This window comes from Neovison vison, chromosome 8, assembly GCF_020171115.1.
Source record: "Neovison vison isolate M4711 chromosome 8, ASM_NN_V1, whole genome shotgun sequence".
Taxonomy (NCBI): Eukaryota; Metazoa; Chordata; class Mammalia; order Carnivora; family Mustelidae; genus Neogale; species Neogale vison.
This window is the reverse complement of record NC_058098.1, coordinates 42,921,393-42,942,227: the sequence shown is the minus strand read 5'-3', so window position 1 is coordinate 42,942,227 and position 20,835 is coordinate 42,921,393. Positions and strand designations below refer to the sequence as shown.

At 41.0% G+C, this 20,835-nt stretch overlaps 1 protein-coding gene and 1 non-coding gene across 4 annotated transcripts in view; both read left to right on the top strand.

Moving 5' to 3' along the window:
* SNX5 (sorting nexin 5) overlaps positions 1-20,835 on the top strand; it is a 29,114-nt gene that overhangs the window by 4,619 nt on the left and 3,660 nt on the right. For all 3 annotated transcript variants that reach the window (XM_044263496.1, XM_044263495.1, XM_044263494.1), the window contains 10 exons: positions 8,271-8,375; positions 10,276-10,386; positions 11,665-11,786; positions 13,112-13,235; positions 15,088-15,183; positions 16,696-16,801; positions 16,887-16,962; positions 17,934-17,973; positions 18,065-18,151; positions 19,731-19,890. In XM_044263496.1, the coding sequence (XP_044119431.1) occupies positions 8,271-8,375; positions 10,276-10,386; positions 11,665-11,786; positions 13,112-13,235; positions 15,088-15,183; positions 16,696-16,801; positions 16,887-16,962; positions 17,934-17,973; positions 18,065-18,151; positions 19,731-19,890 (1,027 nt within the window). The remainder of the gene's footprint in view (positions 1-8,270; positions 8,376-10,275; positions 10,387-11,664; positions 11,787-13,111; positions 13,236-15,087; positions 15,184-16,695; positions 16,802-16,886; positions 16,963-17,933; positions 17,974-18,064; positions 18,152-19,730; positions 19,891-20,835) is intronic.
* LOC122916681 lies at positions 2,557-2,794 on the top strand. The gene has a single exon (XR_006386299.1). It is a non-coding gene; the product is annotated as a small nucleolar RNA SNORD17 (small nucleolar RNA).

Below are 20,835 nucleotides of genomic sequence, written 5' to 3'. Positions count from 1 at the left end.
CAATCCCAGGACCCTGGGATCATGACCTAAGCCGAAAGTCAGATGCTTAACCAGGTGCCCCAGACCTTTGGTTTAAAGCAGGACTTCTCAACCTAATTACTATGCACATTTTTTGCTTGATAATTTTTTGTTGTGGTAAACTGTACTGTGCATTGTAGGGGTTCAGTATCCCTGGCCTCTATTGGGTGATGATTCCCTTCCCTCTAGTAGTGAGAGTAAAATTATGAATTGTCAAATGTCCCTTTAGAATCACTTGGTAACTTTTCTCCCTAAGATGGTATGAGATGTGTGGGTCAGGTTGTGTTAAGACCAATACTTAGTAAGCCCATTTCAAATTTTGTTAGATCTAGGATTGATAAATTCTAAGAAAATAATGCTGTATAAAAACGTAAGCATTGTTGACCAACTTTGGAATTAGCTTTCTCACCAGTATTGAGGAATCGTATCAAAAGATGGAAAAAGGGGGCGCCTGGGTGGCTCAGTGGGTTAAGCCGCTGCCTTCGGCTCAGGTCATGATCTCAGAGTCCTGGGATCGAGTCCCGCATCGGGCTCTCTGCTCAGCAGGGAGCCTGCTTCCCCCCCCCCCTCTCTGCCTGCCTCTCTGCCTACTTGTGATTTCTCTCTGTCAAGTAAATAAATAAAATCTTTTAAAAAAAAAAAAAAAAGATGGAAAAAGGGGCGCCTGGGTGGCTCAGTGGGTTAAAGTCTCTGCCTTCGGCTCGGGTCATGATCTCAGGGTCCTGGGATTGAGCCCCACATCGGGCTCTGTGCTTGCCTCTCTGCCTCCTTGTGATCTCTGTCAAATAAATAAGTAAAATCTTTAAAAAAAAAAAAAAAAAGGAAAAAGGTGGATTTCTTCAGCAGGTTCAGGGCAGTTGAAAGTTTCAGGGGCAGCTGTGTTTAACATGGTGTTCAGTGCCACTGTGGAAACCCGAGGCTGCTGGGGGCTCTGACACCACACTCGCAGAGCGTTGTGGGCCATGATGTAAGCTCACTGAGAAGTGTGCTGTGTTTAGAACTGGTGCAACACCCTGCATTTTTGAACATCTTGGTTTGTTTATCAGGGCCTGAATGCTTGAAGAAATTAGGCAAGAGTAGTTCTGTAGGTTAGTACTCCGAATTCTTCAAATAACCAATGTGAAAGGCTTATGCAGTGAAGTTAGATAGTATTTTAAGGAAACAGCCTAACTTCTAATGAACCCAGTTCTTTTGAGGAAAGTATTTCAGAGCTTTGTAAAATTCTGCCTTTACTTTTTGAAATGGTAGGAAGACCGCTGCAGGACATCTTGTCTCACATGAATGTGGCAAACTTTCCACAAGTATAAATTGAAGTTTCTCGGCATGATTTAGCTTTCCAAAAAGCTATTTCTTTACCTCTTAACACCTATTTATAATTGGCCATAGAGTTAACTCTTAAAAGAGATCTTCACCTAAAAGAGGAATGTAGAAATCATCAGCTGTTTCACACCCCAAATGCAAACCATAAATACACAGCAGGGAGTTTGTTAAGTTGTAGTTGGAGGAGCAGAGAAATGACTGAACTTCTTCGCTTCAGAAATTGGGTCCTTGGCTTGAATCCCTCCTGCTTTTCTTTTCGCAAATATGGTGTAACTTTTAAGGTCCTACTATGGTCTGGAGAGAAAGGGTAATTTTCTCAAGATAGTTGCTGCAGTGTGTGCATTTTCTGCCTGAAGAGTTTATGGTTTACTACTTTTGTTGGGGTCCGTGTAAATTGTGAAGAGTACAAATGCAGATGTCACCAATTTCCAAGGGTTTCACTTAACCTTTCATGGAGAGCACTACAAAGCTTGAACATTGTGGTAATGGATACTGGGAGCTGTTAAATGATAAAATTTTGAAAAGCTGGTGTTGCAGTCTTTGTATCTGAATGATCTGGGAAATGTGCCTTACCTCTGACTCAAAGCTGAAGAAATACCACCCCGAGCCTTCTCTTTTTGTATGCTATGATTTGTGTCTCAAATATAGATGACACAGCTTAACCTCAGATAGTTCTCTTCCCATGTTGCTGAACCACATCATTGGTGGTAAGGTAAATTCTTTTTATGCTCAAATCTGTGTATTTTTCATCTTGGGTTGATCATAGAGTAAGTTCATGAGGATCAGGCAGTGAATGTTTGCAGTATATGTGCTGCCTAAGCCCCCATGGTGGTTAATATTTCTAAACACCCTCATCAAGGTGACTAATGTGTAAAATGTCAGGTTTGTTTAGAGGGCCCTGGACTTGGTAGACCAAGAAACTGCTGGGAGCAGCCTTGCCTTGGTGGAGAGGCAAAGGACTTGAGCTCTGAATGGATTTGTTGGAGCTACTTCCTCTGTAGTGTTGGTTTATTGCTTCCTAGTAGAACTTCTGTGCTGCAAGATCATTACAGATCATACAGTTTTAACTCCTTTGTTTTGTGAATTCATTTTAAAATAATACAGGCATCTGGCACATAGATGGATTTCTTGAGTTAAGGTATTTAAGCCAGTAATTGAACTTAACCTCTTTCTGGTTATGTTGGAATTTAACTAGTTCATAGATAGGCTTGCAGCTTTGTGAAGTGATGATTCAGTTTATCCATTCGCTGAGTGCGCTGCACTGACCTTCTTCCAAGCCTCAGTTCCTGTTCTGGGAACTTGGGGCTATGTAGCCTCCGAATGCACTGCAGTCTGCGGTGTTCTACCGTGGGCAGCTTGTGTGTTGGTAGACTACCGGTTAGAATGGTACGGTGTCAGCAGGGATGGGTCCCTCTGGGTCCCATCTCACCAAGATGAGTGGTAGAAATCTGATCACTGCTGCAGCCCTTTATCTAGTTTTAAAAGTGTATGACTTCCATAACTATTACCTGTGTTTGTAGACTGAAGTTTTCCAGAAGCCTTTGGTTCTGTATCTTTGAGGACTAAGATGATAACGGCAGGACTGAATTGCAGAAGGGGAGACCCAGTTGGTGTGGGGGGAGGGAGGCAGGAGATATGACAAATACCTGTAAAAACAGAGCTCATACATTGCTTAGAGTTGATTGAATTGCTTTTCATGCACCAGTGCTATGATGAAAAGCTGGAATTGAATGCAGATAACACATAGGTTTTGGTTACCTTTCAGGATGGAGGAAAACTGTAACAAAAGCTTGGAGTAAGCAATTACTTGAACCATGAAGAGGGCTTTGGAGGAGGATATGGTATTAGAGCACTTCTTATGAATTGAAATAGTAGCAGAATGTGTTTCACAAGTATGATCATGTGAGTCTTGTTTTCAGAACTACAATGTACAGTAAGTCTGCAGCTGAGCATTTTTAAAAATTTATTTCCTCACTAATGAGTATTGGGCTAGGCAAGGTGTGCATGCCTTTCTAGCTGAAATAGCCTGTTTCTTGGTTCTTGTGATCAGAATGAAAATCTGGTTTACAGAGCAGGCTTCATGGCCGCTGTTTTGGCTCCATGCTATTAACAGACCATTCGTGGATAATGTGTCCTGTTGCCTACCTCCCTGATAGGGGTCTTAGTTCCTAGGCAGTGGGAGGGATTACAAAGCAAAAGCCTTAGGAGAAAGAAACAGTTTGAAGTGAAGACACATTGTTGTCGCATGTGCTAGCATATCCAACTTACTCCTGTGTACAAAACTGGTTTTATTTTATTTTATCTTAATTCTAAAGAGAGAGCACAAGTAGGCAGAGAGGCAGGCTTGGGGGGGGCAGGCTCCCTGCTGAGCAGAGAGCCCCATCCAGGGCTCAATCCCAGGACCCTGAGATCATGACCTGAGCTGAAGGCAGAGGCTTAACCCACTGAGCCACCCAGGTGCCCCAAAACTGGTTTTGTTTTTTATTTTCAAATTTTTATTTAAGTTGTAGTTAGTTAATCTACAGTGTAATATTGGTTTCAGGAACAGAATCTAGGGATTCATCACTTAGTATAATACCCAGTGCTCAATAATAGTGCCCTCCTTAATACCCATCATTTCATCCACCCCCCCCCATCCAAAGTAGTTAGTGTAAGTGGCTCTTCAGCTAGCCCTCATTTTAGCAGAACAGAATTGCTGTGAGATAATTTCTTCTCACTGTGTTATCTTGTCATTTTGGTTGTATGTTGCTAGTGTAAACTGGAGTCTTTTCTCACCATAACGTTTACTACATCCGATGTTAAGTATTTTCTATGTTCTTCAGTCACATAAGTGGGTACCCTTTGCCACGTGTAAGCCATTAAACCATTTGTATGTAGAGGGAGCTTTGCAGATGGTGGTATCTTGTACCAGGGTGAGTTATAAGTAAGATTTGGATCAGAATTGGTCCTTAGCAGCTCAGAGGTCTGCAGAATTGTTCTGTAGTAGTATCAGGTGCCCCAGCTATAAAGGTGATAAACAGGTAAGGAAGTGCACAGGGATTCTGTATCAGTTTTTCTCTTTTTCAGGTTCTTTTAGCAAGCATTCAGATTTTTTGAAAAGGATTTTTATTTGAGAGAGCACGAGCGTAGGGAAGGAGCAGAGAGAGGGCGAAGCAGTCTCCCTACTGAGCATGGGGCTCTATCCCAGGACCCCAGGACCAGACCCAAGCTGACTCTAGCTGAAGGCAGATGCCTAACCAACTGAGCAGCCACCCAGGCCCCATAGCATTCAGGTTTTTTTTTTAAACAGTTAAAAATTTGCATTCTAAATGGAACAGTGCTTGTTTCCTACCTCTCCTCCCCCCTTTTTAAAGATTATTGTAATCCTCCTAAGAATTAATCTGGTAGGGAAGTACTTTGGGTCTGAAACACTATCTGAAACTTTGGGTATGTGATGCGGTGGTTTCTATGGAAATCTACGAAAGAAAGTTTTAAAACTTCCATTGTTTGAGAATAGGTAATGTTTGTTTGTTTTTTTTTTTAAGATTTTATTTATTTATTTGACAGAGAGAAATCACAAGTAGATGGAGAGACAGGCAGGCAGAGAGAGGGGAAGGGAAGCAGGCCCCTGCTGAGCAGAGAGCCCGATGCGGGACTCGATCTCAGGACCCTGAGATCATGACCTGAGCCGAAGGCAGCGGCTTAACCCACTGAGCCACCCAGGCGCCCAAGAATAGGTAATGTTTTAAATTGGATTCTCAGGAGGTACCTAAGGAACTGGGAAACAGAAAAATTAATATGCCTAAGGTCAGATAGTTCTGAAGTCTGCCTCCTAGGCATTTTGGCATCTGTGGCCCAAGTCAAAGACTGACAGTGTTGGCCTGCAGTGCTAAGCAGTACTCTGAATACTCTTTTAGGAAAGGGATGGAGGTGGGTGAATGGGGGAATGTTTATGGAGGGGTGCAATCCTTATACTCTCCATCCTGCTGATTTATTTAGCAAGCATTGAGGCATGGGGCAGTTGGGTTTTTGTTGACTAAGCAGGAGGAATGCTGACCTTTTAATCACACTTGTGCTTCCGTACTCAGGATACAGTGCTGACTTAGAAGCTTTGAACATTTCACAACTTTTTACTCCTTGATGATATATCTGCTTCATTATCTGGAGGGGTATGTGCTTTTTCAGAACAAGAAAGTTCATTTAGCTTGTGAATGAGGACTCTGTGAGTTGGTGATGGCCTGAATGTGTGGAATTTCGCTAGTCTCTTCTTTTTCAGACAACAATTCGTTAAGCCTCAAATGCAGACTTACTGTGTTATCTGGGGTTTTTTTCTGGAGGGTAAGACTATCATGTCAGGTGGTTGGATTTTTGTTTGAATTCTAAGGTGATGTGTCCCAGCAAAAATGATTATATGTTGGAGAACCTTGGATGCTTGGTATCCTATGATGGAAAGTCTTTTGAAGCCTCTGGTGGTTTTTGTGATTTCTTTGTGCCCTTGTTGTAAAAAACCCCCCACAAAACCCGATACTTCTGTGCTGACCAGAAAAGAAGGTAGTAATATAGTAAGTAGTCTGGGGTTTTACCTCTGCATGGTTGAACCTATGGGAAGAGAGGAAACCAGAATAGTTTGTTGCGTGGAACAAAAAGCAGTTGGGAAAGTAGATTGTAGCTTTGACTGAGGTGCTTAAATGAACCCCATTTACTAGATTAAGTTTCCTTTGGGTCCTTCAATCTTAATTCAAAATGTAGTCCATGTGGAGTTGGTAGGCTCATGGAGTTTGCTTCACTTGGAGTGGGCTAAAATGGAATCTTTGAAATTGAGAGCTGACTAGGAACCAGGATTTGTGACTTCTTGGGAGCTGGAATCTTAGGAAAGAGCAGCTGCTTGAATGTACATTAGACCTGTCCTATGGGCTACCCTGTCTTTCCAGCAGTATCTCTTGCCTCTTTTACACCTGGCTTACTTTATTTCCTGGACTACCAGAAATATATGATAGGTGGGATGGTCAGTATTCTCTGCAATCAGATTTGTGTGTATTTCGAGGTCTTTTCCAACATTGTATTTGTCCAGTGACAAATGAACAGAAGGAAGGAAGCTTTTATCAGAACTATGTCAGCTCGAGTCACAGTTGTGATAGAAGGAAGTATTCCTGACCTTGAAGCCTTATCTCTTGTTTGCAGAGATCTCATAAATGGACATGTGAAAATTAAGCCAAACAAGCAAATATTTTGTAGGTGTAATTAAGAATCCATTTGGAAGAAATATTGAGGTTGAGATGTCAGGGACTGTTAAGTATACTGTGTTCTTATTAATACTGAAGCCTTTGAGTAGGAACTATTTATTCTTTATTATTTGAAGCTTCTTTTTCTTAGAGGAGAGCCATTCAAGGTCTGACTGGTTTTTGCAGCTTGAAATTTTTTAGTTTGCAGTGCTCACAAGGAAAAGAGGGTACTGATCTCTTCTAAGATAGGAGAGAAATAATCATTTTTGGTATGTGAATATATTTAATCTTTATAGAACTGATGAACCAGATTTCCTAGTTTCTGAAGTTAAACTTCACTTGGTGTTAAACTTCAAATTTTGAAGGGGAAAATTCCAAAGGGAAATTCAGAGGGAAGTAACTCTCTGCTCTGTTATCCTCTTAATGCCAGTCTTCACTTGGCATTCCCTGGATTCAGTAATCTAGAGTGTGATGCTTTGGCACTAGTTTCCTAGTTGGGTGCGAGGGGGATGAGCTGCTTACTCTTTTTTTTTTTTAAGGTTTTATTTATTTATTAGAGAGAGACAGAGACAGATCACAAGCAGGCAGAGGCAGAGAGAGAAGCAGGCTCCCCGCTGAGCTAGGAGCCCGATGCAGGGCTAGATCCCAGGACCCTGAGATCATGACCTGAGCTGAAGGCAGCGGCTTAACCCACTGAGCCACTCTGGCGCCCCTGAGCTGCTTATTCTGCATACACTGTCATGCTGTGTTTGTATCACATCTTCAGATTGACCCTCAGCTTGTCTGCTTTCAGAATTAGGACATTTATCATGTTTTAGATTTAGTGGGAAAGCTATTTTAACCACATCCCCCCCAACACTCTAGTTCTTCCAAAATTCTTCTTAAACTGGGAAAAGAAATTGGGTATTCCTTTCCTCTGAATTTCTAGATAACAAAATCCGTTACTTTGCTTCCGGGGCAGTGTTCACACTTGTCCTCATGTGTCAAGAATGTGGTATTTTGGGGGCCTGGGTGGCTCAGTGGGTTAAAGCCTCTGCCTTCAGCTCCGGTAAGGATCAGATCAGTAAGGGTCAGATTGAGCCCTGCATTGGCTTTCTGCTCAGCAGGAAGCCTGCTTCCCTCTGCCTGCCTCTGTACCTACTTACGATCCCTGTCAACTAAATCTTCAAAAAAAAAGGGGGGGGGATTTTCCTAATTGAGGCCTTTGTTTTTGTAATCTACATCTTGTGTCTAGATTTTTCATCTCTTTGAAACAATCTCTGACTATAGATTGGTTCCCGAGCTAATTTTTCTTTTATACTTAGGAATCCCATACCACATGACCGTTTTGTGTTTTTTTTTTTTGTTGTTTTGTTTTTGTTTTTTTTTTTTTAAGTTTCTAAGTTAGTTCCGTTCTGTGTACTATCTGGTAATGCCTCTTGAATGTTCTTTGTAGTTGGGGCATTTATTTATTCTGTCTAATTCCAATTCACTATAGTTGAAATATTTGGTTAAGTGTATTTTTCACATAGACATAAAATCATCTTGTTCCTTTATTCAGAAATACAGGAATATTTTCGACCTACCCATTCATTTAAAGAGCAGGTTTCCCTACAATTTCAAGTAAACGTAAGAGCTATTGTTATAAATGATCTTGTATAGAATACTTTTTAATTCCTAGCTTGCATTTTTGGAGGGATACTTTTAACACTACAGTGAAGTTGAGACTAATAGCCAAAAACTGTCTTTCAGCTGAGATCTGTATCTGTGGACCTGAATGTTGATCCCTCGCTTCAGATTGACATACCTGATGCACTCAGTGAGAGAGAGAAGGTCAAATTTACCGTGCACACCAAGGTAAGTGACAGTGACTAGTGATCAAAGCAATGCTGTGTTGTAGCTTTGTGATTGACAGTGGGCAAGAAGAGATGTCCTGAACTGAAATGATTGCTGGTTTGCGTGTAACACTACTGCTGAGGGAGAACATACCTCATCTTGCTTGTAGTGAGCATGAGATAAGTGTTCTCGCTTCAGCATTTTCCACTGTTGGGGAGCCCCAGTGCTGTGGGTATTGCTGATGTTGGGTGGCTTGTACTCTGCTTCATGAGGAAGCAGACCAGGCAGTGATGTGTGGAGCCACTATCTGCACAGCTTAGATCTTCCCCCTTTGTTTTTCTTTGCATGAGGGAGAAGTGCTTGCTTTTTTCTGATATTTAATGAGTTACTGGTCTTTGCCTCTTCTGTTTGTTGTGATTCAGAACACTTTTTTCCTCATCCAATTTTTATTTATTTATTTTAAAAAAGAGTTTATTTATTTGACAGAGATTACAAGTAAGCATAGAGGCAGGCAGGGGGCAGGAATAGGCCCCCTGCAAAGCAGAGAGCCTGATGCAGGACTTGGTTCCAGGACCCTGAGATCATGACCTGAGCGGAAGGCAGAGGCTTAACCCACTGAGCCACCCAAGTGCCCCTCCTCATCCAGTTTTTTAAAAAGATTTTATTTTAAAGAAAGAGAGCACAATGCGGGAGTGGTGGGGGGTGGGCCGAGAGAGAGGGAAAGATAATTTGTAGCAGACTCCCCATGGAGCCTGAAGCCCAATGCAGGGCTCTATCTCCAACCCTGAGAACATATCTGAGCTGAAAATCAAGAGTCCATCTGAGCTATCCAAGCGCCTTATATACAGATTTTTAATTTGACAAAGGCAATATGCCAGTCTAAAAAATGTGGAGAGTAAATACAGTGTTTCAGAATCCATCCTTTCAGGAACATTTTCAGTGTGCTTTCTCCTTCCGTACTAGTTAAAATGCACTGAATGCTTGTCTTATGCCAGGCATTGTTGTAAAGAGTTTACATGTATTTAATTTTCTCTTTATAATAACCTTACGGTATTATTGTATTATCACAGGTGAGGAAACTGCCACAGGTTTAAGTAAAATAAATAGCTAAGGCACAATTTGACTTGGGCAAACTGCACCCCCCCTTTGCTACCATGCGACAAAACTTTTATTAACATTTTGAACAGCTGTTGAGAAAACCAGTGACTCAACTATTACTGAAATTGGTTAATTTCTAAACTTAAATTGGGGCAAAATAGCTGTATAGTGCAAAGCAGTGCCATCTTTGGGCACTATGAATTCAAGACTGAAGATGATATACAAAGCTTTTGGGTTATAGCACATCTCCAGTATAGAGAGAGGCTATGCTTATGGTCCTTGCTATGGTCCTGGTCCTTCCCCGTGTGGATTTCTCTTGATACCTTGGTGGCTTGATTAGCATACCTCACTCAGGAGGCAGTGTGACAGCTATATGATTATATCTGCCTGACTTGACCTGAGAGGGAGTTTTGTGAAAAGAATTCCTTAAAGAACATGTTGAATCTTTAGGGGTGACTTTTTTTTTTTAAGATTTTATTTATTTGACACATCACAAGTAGGCAGAGAGGCAGGTGGGGGTGGGTGGGGGGGTGTAGGCTCCCCGCTGAGCAGAGAGATGGGGTGATCCCAGAAGCCGGGGATCATGACCTGAGCTGAAGGCACAGACTTTAACCCACTGAGCCCCCCAGGCGCCCCTTCAGGGGTGACTTTTATTATAGTAAGGAGATCACATGTTGCTGCTTTTGTTCTCAGTGTTTCTGCTTTTGTTCTTGACTGGGTCTCACTGAGATGTTTTGTCATGCAGAATTTTCCCATAGCACCAGCCTAGGAAACTTTATCAAAAAGTGGTGGTTACCAGTTAATTTCTAACTGTTTTTCACAGACCACGCTGTCCACGTTTCAGAATCCGGAGTTCTCTGTTACAAGGCAACATGAAGACTTTGTGTGGCTACATGACACTCTCATTGAAACTGCAGACTATGCTGGGCTTATCGTAAGTGCATTTTGGAAAATCAGATAATTTCTGAAGCCAGTTTCTTCTGCCTTCTCGTATTTGTTTTGTTTAAAAAGACTCTTACCCATTTTTTTTATAATGGGTTGTGAAAACTGTCTGATTTCATCTATCAAGTAGAGCATGTGCTATTGGTAATGGCTAAACTACAGAAGAGTTGTGTTATAGCTATGAGGTAAAGCATACAGTCTTAAGACCTGTATAATAGACTAATTATAATTAGTTCATGGCTTGAATCTTCTCTACCTTTTGGGTTTGGTATTTTCTCTAGTACTTTTGGGCATCAAGTAGAATTGATTTCTAGGAAAACCTCAGTAGTGATGTGATGGTGGTGTATAGTAGATTTCTCAAAAGTATTGTGGTCCACTCAAGAAGTAGGAGAAGCAGTTGTCTTTGTGCTAATAAAAGTAGTATTGAAGCTTGTGTCTGAGAATATTCTGTTCACCTAAAATTGGAATCTTTTTATTATCCTCTGGAATTAAAAAATGCCTTTAATGTTAGAGCCTAATTTTATTTTTAAAGATTTTTTTTTTTAAAGATTTTATTTATTTATTTGACAGAGATGACAAGTAGGCAGAGAGGCAGGTGGTTCGGGGTGGAGGGAGGATGCAGGCTCCCTGCTGAGCAGAAAGCCGGATGCAGGGCTCAATCCCAGGACCCTGGGACCATGAACTGAACCAAAGGCAGAGGCTTTAACCCACTGAGCCACCCAGGCGCCCCTAGAGTCTAATCTTGATGGTGCTTCATTGACTTCATTTTAGCACTGGTTGTAATATATACATTTTAAACGACATTGAAGCAGGCTAAACACTATTATCCCCTATAAATCATCCGTACTGGGTAACCTGAAAAAATGACAGTCTGAGTGTCCAGTTGTGGGGAGGAGTCTTCTTCTTTTTTTTTTTTTTTTTTAAGATTTTATTTATTTATTTGACAGAGATTACAAGTAGGCAGAGAGGCAGGCAGGCAGAGAGAGGAGGAAGCAGGCTCCCAGCTGAGCAGAGAGCCCGATGCGGGACTCGATCCCAGGACCCTGAGATCATGACCTGAGCCCAAGGCAGCGGCTTAACCCACTGAGCCACCCAGGCGCCCAGGAGTCTTCTTTTATATGGCCAAGTGGAATAAGGTTAAGAGAAGAACAGGCTGACCTGTTAGATAGCCCCACTGAGCTGGCTGCCTCCTTGTGCATAGGCACTGAGTAGAATGTCACTGCCACTGCTGGGACAAGACTGCTCGTGAGTTAACCTGCTTTTCCTACAGATTCCACCTGCTCCTACGAAGCCTGACTTTGATGGCCCTCGAGAAAAAATGCAGAAATTGGGAGAGGGTGAAGGGTCTATGACCAAAGAAGAATTTGCTAAGATGAAGCAAGAGCTGGAAGCGTAAGTGGGGTTTTTTGATAGGACTCTGTTCTTTTATTTTATATTTTATTTGTTTATTTGACAGAGATCACAAGTAGGCAGAGAGGGGGAAGCAGTCTCCCCGCTGAGCAGAGAACCCGATATGGGGCTCCATGCCAGGACCCTGGGATCATGACCTGAGCTGAAGGCAGTGGCTTAACCCACTGAGCCACCCAGGCACCCCCAGGACTCTGTTCTTTTGAAAAGGACCAAAGTGATGATGTATATAGAAATCAGAAGAAGCTGGCAGTTCTCTTTTAAGTATGGAGTTAATTAGTTCTCTAATGCGTGGTCTTGTAGAACTGCATTTTGCAGTTGATTCCCTATGGACACTGGATAGAGTGATTGTTTTCCCGCAGGTGGACTGCTTGTTATGGAATGCTGGTCTGGCATAGTGAAGAAGAAAGCCTTTGTCTGTATAGATAAAGAACTCCTCAGGCTGCTGATAATGAACGAAGTTTCATTTCGGTGACTGGGGTATAGCTGAAACTAGATTGCAATGATGTGGTTACGAGAAGCACTCTGAATAACAATCACATCTGAATAACAGGTTTGAAAGAAGTCCTAGTTCACAGAAAGCATCTTTTAACTTGATTATAAGTATTTCAAACAAAAATGTATCACAGTTGGGGATTTATATTAAAGTTAATCATGAAATTATCCTTGGACCTATTTCTCTTGACCCTCTCTCCCCGCTCACACACTCAGTGTGGCGCCCATTTCAGCAGTTGTCCTCCATGCTCTGCCCAGTGTCCATATTCTCTGGGGCTGGTGATCACATGGCTCCAGGTACTAAGTCCTTCCACACATGCTGGAGTACCTGTCCTGGCCTGTTCTGAGGATGAGGTACTGAGCACAATAGACTAAAGTCCTACCACTAAGAAGTTTAGTGTGATCTGTAATGCCTAGGTTGAGATAACTTTATAACGTGTGATAATTCCAAGCCTTATTAGACTTGAGTGCTCTCTATGTGGCTGCAGGACTAAGGCATTTTGATTGTTTGACCAAAGCCAGTGTTCTGTGGCTGCTAAATACTAGCAGTCATTGCATGTAGATTGGGGCTTTGTAGGCTTGCTCTCTCAGCTCCCGTTGTAGTGTTACTTTCTCCTTCCTTTTTTATTTTCCCCACAGGTTCCCAAATGGCAAATGCCTAATTATTAACTACATAAAAGGTTGTACCAGAATGTTTTGGTCTAGTTTGAGTGTTTTCCTTAAGTGGTATAAGCAGAACAGTGGTGATAACTGGGACCAATACTGGTTATTTGTCAAGTGGTCCCAGCTTAATGCCTTGTGTGTTTCTCTTCCAGTGAGTATCTCGCGGTCTTTAAGAAGACTGTATCCTCCCATGAGGTTTTTCTGCAGCGGCTCTCTTCTCACCCTGTTCTCAGTAAGGATCGCAACTTCCATGTGTTCCTGGAATATGATCAGGATGTAAGGCATTTTTGTTCCATTTCCATGATCCATTGAAAATGCACATAACAATTTTTTTTTCTATTCTCTCTTCTCTCCCCTACCCCCTTAGGAAAGGGAGAAGAGGGAGAGTGAGAGAATCCAGAATAGGCTTTATACCCATCACAGAACCCTGATGTGGAGCTTGTTCCGTAGCCCTGAGATCATGACCTGAGCTGAAATCAAGAGTTGGATGTGGATGCTTAACTGACTGAGCCACCCAGCACCCCCACTTGATTTTTTTTTTTTTTTAATGTTTGAGGGGCACCATGCTGCTTATCAGAAGAGCATGCACCTCTTGATCCTTGGTGTCATGAGTTTGAGCCCCACAGTGGGTGTAGAGATTGCTTTAAAAAAATAAAAATTAATAGAAATATACTTGATGTCCTAATAAATTTTCTGGAAAATTGGCTTTTAAGAGTCTCATGCTCTACCGACTGAGCTAGCCAGGCTGGAAAATTGACTTTTAAAGTACTGAATTTTTATTTTTTTTTTTTGAAAGTTTAAAAATATTTTTTTTTAAAGATTTTATTTATTTATTTGATAGAGATCACAAGTAGATGGAGAGGCAGGCAGAGAGAGAGAGATGGAAACAGGCTCCCTGCCAGAGAGCCCAATGCAGGACTCGATCCCAGGACCCTGAGATCATGACCTGAGCTGAAGGCAGCGGCTTAACCCACTGAGCCTCCCAGGCGCCCTAAAGTACTGAATTTTTTAATGGCATAGTGAAATCCTTTTTTAGATACTCTCTTCACCTCCCCATTTCAAGATACTTTTATAAAATGCTGCTTAAAGATTACTTTTGCCCCTTTTTAATGAAGGACTGGTTTTTGCCCTCTGTTAATTTTGGGATTGTTATTTGTTTTGAAAGGTTTTATTTGAGAGAGAATAAGCGGCTGGGGGGCAGAGGGAGAGGGAGAAAAAGACTGCTTACTGTGCAGGGAGCCTGATGTGGGAAGTCAGACACCCAACTTACTGAGCCGCACAGGCACCCCAATTTTGGGATTGAAAGGAATTTTCAGTTCACATTTGCTTTTGGTTACCTGTTTGTTGGAAGGAATTGTATGTTTTGCACCCCTCCCTCCTTTTTGAAAGATTTTTATCTGAGAGCGGGTGTGTGCACGCACAAGCTGGGGGAGAAGGAAGAGGAGAAGCAGACTCCCTGCTGAGCTGGGAGTTGGACCTGGCTCCATCCCAGGACCTGGAGATGATGACCTGAGCTGAAGGCGGACACTTAACCATCTCTGCCATCCAGGAGCTCCCGTTGACCTTTTTTTTTTTCTCCCCCCTTTAATTTTATTTTTAATTACTTCTTGATATGTGTGAGGTAGGCCCCTACTTAAAATTTCCTCAGCATCTTCAAACCAGTAAAGTTCAGTCAACAGCATAAGACATTACAGTAATTCAAGGAAAGATTTCTAAAGGCCACTATCTCGTGCCTGGCTGGGTCCGTTGGAAGAGCATGCAACTCTTGATCTTGGGTCCATGAGTTCAGGCCCCATGTTGGGTGTAGAACCTTCTTAATAAATAAATAAATAAATACAACTTAAAATAAAAGCCATTGAGACTTAGTGCCATGTATTTTTCCAGAATATCTTGGGTTATACTTTCAGAACTATGACCAGTGTTTAAATTTTGCTATTTACTCCTATTTAGACCTGGTGGCTAAGATGGAATGAAAGATATTTTATGTGTGTTCCTGTACTAGGACACCGTATCACTTGGAAGATATTTAAAGCCAGAAGCACTTAGAAAAACATGTATACCATAAACTATTATGTAATTTTCTTCTTTTTCTTTTCTTTTTTTTTTCTTTCTTTTTCCCCCCCCCCAGCTAAGTGTTCGGCGGAAAAATACCAAAGAGGTGTTTGGTGGCTTTTTCAAAAGTGTGGTGAAAAGTGCTGATGAGGTCCTTTTTTCTGGAGTTAAGGTAAGGGCTTTTAGCTGTTGCAGAAAACTCTTGTGAATAGCTGACTTTTTATTTCTTCACAAGAGATATTTGTGAAACAAATATATTAACTTCACAGAAATGTAATTTAAAAATCTTGGGTATTTTTATCTACTTATTGAATTTTCACTTATATTTCTAAAATACCGTGTTCTCTTAAGTGAGAGGATAAGAACAGTCTCATTTAATTCATTTTCTCCTTTTCTGTAGGGAGCAGTTGCCCAATTATTATTATTATTTTTTTTTTCTTAAAGATTTTATTTATTTATTTGACAGACAGATTACAAGTAGGCAGAGAGAGACAGAGAAACGGGCTCCCTGCTGAGCAGAGAGCCTGATGTGGGACTTGATCCTAGGACCCCGGGACCATGACCTGAACCGAAGGCAGAGGTTTAACCCACTGAGCCACCCAGGAGCCCCAGTTATTATTTTTTAAAAAGAAAATAAGCTATAAGATTATAGTATTTCATGACATTCTCCAGAACTACACTGTCCACTTTGGTAGTCCCAGCTGCACCAAATTTTTAATTTTATTTGTGTGTCAGATTTCAAGGATCTGATGTGAAGAAGACTGTAAAGATTTTTTTTTAAGATTTTATTTATTTATTTGAGGGAGAATGAGTGAGAAAGAGCATGAGAGAGGAGAAGGTCAGAGGGAGAAGCAGACTCCCCAAGGAGCTGGGAGCCCGATGCGGGACTCGATCCTGGAAGTCCGGGATCATGACCTGAGCTGAAGGCAGTTGCTCAACCAACTGAGCCACCCAGGCACCCAAGACTGTAAAATATTAAAAGTAGTTTCACCTGTTTTTTTGTTACTTTATTTTATAATGTGGCTACTAGAAAATTTTAAAATAGCGTATATCATTCACATATTTCTGTTGGACAAAGCTGTCTTAAAAGACTAAATTGATACTTAGCTCTTCTCAGCCCTTTCCACTTTTTAACTGAGTTACTTGTGTCTAACATTGCCACTTGTTGAAGGCATGAGCAACAAGCCCAGGGTATAGGTGCTGAGTAGAGGGCATTGTCAGGAATTTGGAAGCTCTAGGAAATTCTCCTTGGTGCATTTTAAGGTGTATGGGGCTGTCCTGTCCCCATATAACATGGAATGTTTGGCATCCGTGATAGGTGCCCACCAAATATACACCACCTCGCTTCCCCCACCCATACAAATATGTAGGTATCTACTGCTAGGTTGCAACCTGCCAGGCAGAACCACTTCTCTTGCAGGATTGTTGGATGTTAGAGAGGATACCACATTTTTCCTGGGTGTTGTTGAATGGCTATTGAAAATGGTTTTTTCTGTTGACATTTCCTGCTAGCACTTGAGTTTTGCTAATCTTGAGTGTGAAATGCTGTCTTGTTAGTTTGGGTTTTTCTGGTCCATAGAGGTTCAAGTTCTTACGCTTGAGCTTATTTCCTTAATGTTTCTTATGAAAAATACATTCATATTATTCAGAGTTTTGCTTCTTAAATTTCTTTTTTCCCCTTTAGGAGGTAGATGACTTCTTTGAGCAAGAGAAGAATTTCCTCATTAACTATTATAATAGGATCAAGGATTCGTGTGCAAAAGCTGACAAAATGACCCGATCTCATAAAAGTAAATACCATTTACCCACTAGACGCTTAGCTTTGCTGATGTACTAGCTCTGTACATATAAAAAGGGCTGTCCTTGTTTTTGCAGATGTTGCAGATGACTATATCCACACTGCAGCCTGCCTGCATAGCTTGGCTTTAGAAGAGCCCACGGTCATCAAAAAGTAAGTTTTGTTGGAAAAGCATTTTACCTACTCCCAGTTGACAACTCGTGAGTGGTATAATGAAGAATGACTATATGGTTTCACTTCTGCTTTTGAGTACCAGCTCATCAAGATAGAGGATAGTGTGGTGTCTAGGACTCAAATCTTGACACACCCTGTGAACATAGACACATTTAAGATATTTGTAGGCTACTCAGTGGGCACTTCTATACCAAACGTGGTAGCTCTTGTCAAAGATTTTATTTTTGTCAAACTGTCTCCTTTTTATATTGATTTAATTCTGGATTTGTGTCTGAATGAAGTTTGCCTTATATATTCTCTGGCAAATTGTGTTTCACCTGGACGGACTTAAGACTTATAAGTGCCCTGGACTTAAGAGATTTGTTTTGGTTAAGGTGGTCTTAAGGCGAATACAGTGATCCCAGTCTGGTTTTGAGCTTTTTTATAGGAATTTTTCAGTTTCTTCATCCTGGGCCTTTCTGGTGTGAGGCTGCATTCTACTTAACACCTAGGGCTTGCTTGGTATAACGGGTGGTGGTATTTCTGATTTGAAGGTGGAAGTCCAGTTATTGTCAAATGAAAGCTGGCTTTTTAAAAATTTTATTTATTTATTTAAATAACGTATTTCTGTCTTTGGGATACCTATGGTGGCAGCTCATTAGAACCTGCCCTTGGTTAACACAGCTTTGACATTGACTAAAGACTATCTTGGAATAGTTTCTGCATGGCAGGGTGGCTGAGGGGCACTGAGAGGTTGATAGCCACAAGTGTGGCCCTGTATATGTGCTTAGTTCTGTAACCATCTTCTCTGCTAGATTGAGCCAGTTGGTGATGAAAGTACTGCTTTGATAAATTAATTCTAAAGCACCAGTGGCTCAGATTCCTGCATTTACTCATTCATGTCTTACTGATAAGGTCCTATTTCATACATGATTTAAGACCGTAAGCCAAAATCATACATATTTTTTCAGGTACCTATTGAAGGTTGCTGAGCTATTCGAAAAACTTAGGGTAAGGATTTCTATGTTGGTCTTCCTAATACATATTTAATAATCTGTAGATTTCTGCTTAGATGATGGTGACCTTTACTTTTTTTTATTAGAAAGTAGAAAGCCGAGTCTCCTCCGATGAAGACTTAAAGCTGACAGAGCTTCTCCGATACTACATGCTCAACATAGAGGCTGCTAAGGTAAGGCAGCAGTTGTTATAATACAAGACCACGTTGCATTACCCAGAAGAGGGTTCATGTTAGAGATGTATTTCATTGTTGAAAATGAAAAGAGATGGGAATTTGTCAGGATTGTTTATATAAATAATAAATTCAGTAAACTGAGATAGTTTGGCCAGAAATTGAGCTGATTTGGGAATTGCAGTTCGGGAAACAGATGCTGTAGCAAGCTACAGGCAAGTGCATTAAGGGTTTGGGCTGGGCTTGTGTTTAGTAGGAGTGTGAAGAGAGGGACATCCAAACAGTAAGTTCATTTGGCTGGAGGATATTTCTGCCAAGAAGTGACTTGATAAGTCAGGAGACAAGTATCTTGTGGTCTTCTGTAAATTGGGCATTTGAAATCAGTCTCTTAGTTCTTAGGTTCCATTCTTCTGAGGGCACATGTGAGATTCTCCATTTCATAGCTTCTGGTTCCATTTTAGATTGAAATTTTTCTGCAGTAACATACCTTTTTGTGGCATTGTATCCTTAGTTTGTATCAGGAGCGGTAGGGGTGGTGCCAAGTGAACAGATAGAAATTTGGGGGATTATAGGCTATTGGATGTGGTAAAACTGAACACAAGTGGTTCTGAGGGAGAAAAGGTTTGGGGATTTTGTGAGTTTTTATTGAATTGCAGTTTTGAGTCTATAAACCAACCATTACTTACCAAAACCAAGACGAAGTGGTAAGCAAAATGACCTTTGGGAATGAAACATGGATTCACTGGGCATAACACTGCCGTGAATGTCATTAGGAAGTAGAAATTCATTATTTTACTCATAGTTTCATATATAGTTATTTTGTCTTTTGACATATTTCCTTAGTTTTATATTTTTATATACATTAGACTATATTTCTTATTTCCTTTTTTAATGGACTTGAAATGATGATAAACCCAGGTTTTTAAAACACGTGTATTTTGAACCTCCCATACCTGTTCTATTTTAAATAAGGAAGTAACTTGTACTTGGCTGGAGATTGCAAATAGTCTTTATTTCAGATGAGAGCCTCTGATGGACTTGAGGCAGGGCTTGTAGTGGGGTGAGGTTAGAACAACTTTCTTCTGCTGCCTCACTGTTTTAGTCGCATCACTTGACTTGCCCAACAGTGCTTTCTGTTCTGGTAGAAGGTGGTTAATTTTCTGAAACTGCTTTCCATGACTGAATCATGGAAATGATTTGATCCTTTAGTTTTCACTGTTGGGGTTTTTTTTTGTTTTGTTTTGTTTCGGTTTGGGGGGGGTGTTTTTAATCCATATAAAGAATTTCAAAAAACCCTCAACAGTGCAACAAGGATTATTGCCCCTAGGCTAATCTTGAGATTTAAAAAAAAAAAAAACCACAAAACACACTGTAATAGAAGGGGAAGGTAGAAGTGGACTAGATTGTTGCCTTTTGACATTTCAGGCCTTGCATTGCCACCGCCCCCCCCCCCCCCGCTTTTTTTTTTAATTTTTTAAATTTTAGAGTAGTTTAGATACTTAGTTTTCCCATTTTGGTCTCCAGCAATCTTTCAGCAGAAGTTTAACTACCGTGTCCTATCTGTTAATTTTTTTCTCAGGATCTCTTATACAGACGCACCAAAGCCCTCACTGACTATGAGAACTCAAACAAAGCCTTGGATAAGGCCCGGTTAAAAAGCAAAGATGTCAAGTTGGCTGAGGCACACCAGCAGGAATGCTGCCAGAAATTTGAACAGCTTTCTGAATCTGCAAAAGAAGGTTGAACAGGGCTACTCTTTACTTCTTGCTTTTTATTTGGAAGTAATTTCAAACTTTTAGAGAAAAGTTGCACAGATAATGCAGAGAACACCCATGCATTCTTTTCCGGGAGTCCCCTAGTTGTCCAGTTTGCCTCTTCTGCTTCCTCACTTGCACATGCACATGGGGTGGGTTTTTATGTTTTTTGTTTTTTGTTTTTGTTTTCCTTTTTCAGTCATTTGAGATTAAGTTCTATCTGTTGTCCTTTCATCCCTAAAAAAACCTTTTTGTTGTGTATTTCTCTTACATCGCTATAGTATACTTACTGACTTTGGTTAACGTAGATAAAATACACTCCAACCTATTGTCTATAGTCTCAGTTTGTTGTTTGTCCAAACAACATCTTCCTGTCTAGGGTTGCCGTTAGGCTACCGTAGCTCTTATGTCTCCTTTAATTTGGAAGGGATCCCTGCCCCTGCCTTTTTTTTTTTTAAAGGACATTTGCCTTTTTGGGGACCACAGGCCCTGTAAATAGTGAATAGTGTTCCTCATTTTCGGAATATCTGTTCTGTCATGAATAGGTTCTGTTTGTGCATTTCCAGCAGAATACGGAGTTCTGTGTCTTTCAGGTGTTGCATCTGAGGGCACTTTATGTTCCATTTTCCACTCATTTGTGGTGTTAATTTTGATTATCCAATCAAGGTGTTACCCAATTTCTTCACTGTATAGTTAATTTTTTTTCCCTGTGCTGCTATCAGCAGTGTGTGGGGAGACAATTTAAGACCTTGCAGATAGCCTGCTCTTCATCATACTTTCTCCCTAAATTTAGTCTGTGTTGATTCTTGTCTGAGCCAGCCTTTACTGTGATGGTTGCAGAAAAGTGATTCCTCTCCCCCCAGTTCTAGCATTCTCTTCCTACACCCTTGGCGTCATCACCCTTTAAACACAAGCCTTCCCTTTTGCACA